This window comes from Rhincodon typus, chromosome 41 (genome assembly GCF_021869965.1).
Source record: "Rhincodon typus isolate 14 chromosome 41, sRhiTyp1.1, whole genome shotgun sequence".
In the NCBI taxonomy this organism is placed as follows: Eukaryota; Metazoa; Chordata; class Chondrichthyes; order Orectolobiformes; family Rhincodontidae; genus Rhincodon; species Rhincodon typus.
Genome location: NC_063372.1, coordinates 7,249,146 through 7,253,332, shown reverse-complemented (window position 1 = coordinate 7,253,332; position 4,187 = coordinate 7,249,146). Strand labels below are relative to the sequence as shown.

The 4,187-nt window shown below is 39.6% G+C and overlaps 2 protein-coding genes across 2 annotated transcripts in view; both read left to right on the top strand.

Moving 5' to 3' along the window:
- LOC109920868 (sonic hedgehog protein-like) overlaps positions 1–429 on the top strand; it is a 43,407-nt gene extending 42,978 nt beyond the window's left edge. Inside the window, exon 4 of the mRNA XM_048618859.1 lies at positions 241–429. Within this exon, the coding sequence (XP_048474816.1) occupies positions 241–429 (189 nt within the window). The remainder of the gene's footprint in view (positions 1–240) is intronic.
- A 183-nt stretch (positions 430–612) lies between these two features.
- The window catches only part of rhebl1 (Ras homolog, mTORC1 binding like 1), a 44,937-nt gene continuing 41,362 nt past the window's right edge, over positions 613–4,187 (top strand). The window contains exon 1 of the mRNA XM_048619034.1: positions 613–775. The gene's annotated coding sequence lies outside the window, so the exon portion shown is untranslated. The remainder of the gene's footprint in view (positions 776–4,187) is intronic.

The window sequence follows — 4,187 nt, the reverse complement described above, 5'->3', positions numbered from 1 at the left end:
CAAGGAGCCCTAGCAAAACTGGAATCAATGGGTATCAGTGGGCAAACCTTCCACTGCTTTGAGTTATACCTGACACATAGGAAGATGGTTGTGGTTCTTGGAGGTCAGTCATCTCAGCTCCAGAGCATCCCCTGCAAGAGTTCCTCAGGGGAGTGTCCCCACATCCAACTATCTTTAGCTGCTTCATCAATGATCTTGGCTCCATCATAAGGTCATCAATGATTGCTCAATGATTCTCAGGCTATGTGCATCATCAGCAAATTCAGTGCAGAGATTCCCTTCCCACGTAGGTCAGGTGATGAGTTTGAGGAACTTGCACCTAATGAAACACAAAGCACTCGTAAGCAGATAGTGGTTGCAAGAACACTAAAGATGAATCAGCACCGAGATGCTGTTATGCTCAGGCACTGGCAGCTGGTTGGATGTTGAATTGATCAATCAAGTAAGAAGCAGTGCTGGCCAACCAACCACACAGAATGTTGAAAAAGAAAGAGAAACCAAAGGGTAAACTGGTTTTGACTGGGGTTTTGGGCAGGAGGCAGTATTGCATTGGAAGCTGCTGGACTGGGTTTTTTGGTTTTGCTCTCTCCAGTTATCGACATGTTGAAAGTGCTGAGAAAAGAAAATAATAAAGGAAAGGTCTCCAAAGTCTGCAGAAGCTGTTTATATTCACTGCTGACTTTGGAATTCAAGCAAGATACAATCCTCACATGTCTGCAATATAAGCCATCAGATTTCATGAAGGCCAGTATGCGTTGAAACAGTTATTGAACTGGTAACTTATTATTATTTATTTTTTAAAAATTATCCCTTAACTGTCTGTCTGTCAGTAGGCGAGTGGGGTTGGTGATCAAAGAAGATTGGGCTTAGATCGGAGATATTAATTTGATTGTCTTGAAGTTCACCTGTGTTTTGCTAAAGTTACATGATTAATAATGAATTGTTAATTTTGGTTTAAGTTACAAACTTGGTGTCCAATATGGTTTATTGGAAAGCCTGGTTAGGAACAATTAAGCAATTTTGAGGGTCATCGAATGTTTAATTACATTGTGTTGTGAATCCAGTATTAGTGAGTCTGACTTGGTCTGACTTCCCATTCCTGTGCTGTAACCCAGGACATTCAACACACATACTGAATTTGCTACTTTTTAAAGTGGTCATATCCAATAAGGGGAGAGTTTAATGTGGTTCTCAATTATTTAGAAAGGAAGCAGTAATTTAACATATCAGAAAGTAGTAGAAACATCATATTTCCTACTTTTGTCACCACATAATGCCGACTAGCCTTTCTCTACCAAATGTTGAAATCGTACTGGATTCAGATGTAAGCCAAATTTGCCATGCTTTATGCACTGCCTCCAGTGAAACATTTACATTATCACACAGTAGTAAATGCCTCTCTCTCTCTCTCTCTCTCACACACACACACACACACAAGTGCAGCATTGGAGCAGTTACATCTTGAATCAATGCAGAGGCTTCCCCCTTTTGGCTAGAATTTGAACTACCGCGCACATTGGCGACCATTTAATTTCAGGACAAAAACTGAAATTGTTGGAGAAACTCATTTTATCTAATTCTAGGAACCAGTTTATCAGGAATTTAACTAAGAGACAGCAAAGGTTAGTCCCCTTACTCTAACTGAAATCAGATGGCTCAATGCTGCCCAGGGACTGAACCTGACAGTCTTCTGTTCCGTGTGGCTCAGTGTGGTTGTCAATTGAGTCACCAAATATGATTTTCAAAGATCTCTTTATTCTACACTGCTTCTGAACTTTATAATGATGTAATTTTAGATATATTTCAAAAGATTTAATTTGCTTTTTCCTACTTTTTAATTATACTCTTGATTTTCATTTTTTAATTTTCTTCTCTATACTTCTCTGTATCCTTTTTTCCCCTCTATCTTATTCACAAACATACTGTAATTGATATATGTTACAGCCATAATGGTGATTAACCCTGCAAAACAGATTGGAAACCTGGAGTGCTCTGGTCATCTGAGGTGATGTGTTGGCAGATGAAATTGTAATTTTAGCAGCCTCACATAACATGGTGAATAGTTGTACCGATTGGTACAGCAATATGCCATACAAACCACACAGAATCTTAGGTTCTAACTGTTTAATGCAGCTAGTAGATTCCAGCAGACTGGATCTACATTGTCTATCATAGTCTTGGTGATTCTGGGGTTAGTGAGGGAAAAAAATCAGCCCAGTTTTTCAAGATTGATCTGTATCTATTGATGCCTACTAGAAAGAGCATATTTATGGATAGCTTATGGATAGCATATGGAGACAGAATTAGACTCATCTTTGATTGCTTCCTGACAGGTAGGTCATTGGCCCTCTTGTGAATGCATTGCTGTAATAGCAATGAGGTGGCTTCCAGAGGCATAGACCACCTTTTGCTGCTACCAGCAGACAATATTGCTGGTGTTAGGGCAGCCATTTTATTCTGATCGCGCCTGAGCTTGTCCATGGAGAATACTGGACTCTACAAGCCTGAACAGCACACAGTTATAGAGCACAAATGGCAGCAATTCAAATGGTAGCTCTTTTGTCTCTGAGTAAGAAGGTTGCAGGTTCAAATCCCACTAGAGAGACCTGAGCACAAAGTTTTAGGTTGACACTCCAGTGGAGAACAGCAGTAAGATGTTAAACTGAGGACCCATCAGGTGTATATAAAAGATTTCCAGATAATATTTTGAAAAAAAGGGGGTAAATTTTCCCAGTGTCCTGGTGAATATTTATCCTTTCCCAATATAATTTAAACAGATTATCCATTCCTTATCACATTGCTGTTTGTGAGAGCTTGCACTGTGCAAATTCGCAATTGCACTTCAAAATATATTGGCATATCATGAGGTTGTGAAAGATGGTAAGTAAATGAAAGTCTTTATTTTAATGTGCAACTTCCACTCAGTGTAGGGTTGAGTGAGGTGCATTTATGTCATGAACTCATGCTATGAGGGTGACTAAATCTGACAATGGGGAAGATATAGGCATCAGTATAAACAGCCCTCTGCATGCCTGTAGATTTGGAGTGACAAGCTACCATTAGATTTGCTGTGTGACATTTGGCTTCAGCATCCCTGCACTAGGCTTCCTGCACATGATCGCTCTCTGGTAATCCTTTCTGCTATTAGGTAAGAAACAGAGGATTTTGCAGCGATACAAATGCTGCCTCTTCTTCTCCTGGCCACTCACAGTCTGGTATTAGTTCCCACCAGTGTGGATATCACCCAGTTGCCAGGGAAGGCTGGTAAAGCAGTAAATAAAGTTGAGAGCTGTGACTCAAACAATTGTTTGCCTGTTGTTCTGGAATTTGCCCTGTAGTGTAAACAGGGCAGATTCCACAGCAGTGGGACCCTCGGGGTATACTACAGTAATATAAAAGCAGCATTAGGAACAGTGACCTTGTCCTGACCTCAACCTCACCAATCATTTTTGATTGAGATATTACTAAAGTTGTTACTTTCAAGTTTTGAGAAGGATTTTCATGGTAAAATTGTTCCATTTCATAGAAATAATGAATCATTTATAAATTGTGTAACAGATATTTTTCCCAATACTTTCAATGACATTATGAAATGAGAACCCTCCCCCAAAAGCATGAAAAATGACTGAAACTTGCCTCTCAACCTTAATTTCCCATGAAGTATTTTCTGTTTTTGAATAATATGAAAAGATGTTTGTCTTGACGGTTTTTATGTTGATCACGTTATTGGAGAAATTGTTTTGAGGGAGTGAAATTGTGATGGTGTTCAATTCACTGATACCACTGAAATAACAAAATCATTGACATCCCTGAGTAAATCTTTGCTTTATGCCTTTTTGTCAACACTATTTTTTCTAAAGGTACTGAATCCTTACTGGGTTGCAAGCTTCATTGCTTGACCGAAGTGGCCATCATTAATGTCTGGGCCCATGCAAAAGTGGCATTAGGTCAGTCGGCAATGAAAGTTTTTAAACATTTATTCCTGCAACATGGCATTGCTGGCAAGGTCAGCATTTATTGTCAAACTCTAATTATCCTCAACAAGGTGATGATGAGGCACCTTCTTGAACTGCAGCAGTCCTTGTTGTGTTAGTACATTGACAGTGCTGTTCGGGAGTTCCAGGATTTTCACATTGACACCAAGTCAGGATGGTGAATGGCTTGGAGGGGAAATTGTAGGTGGTGAT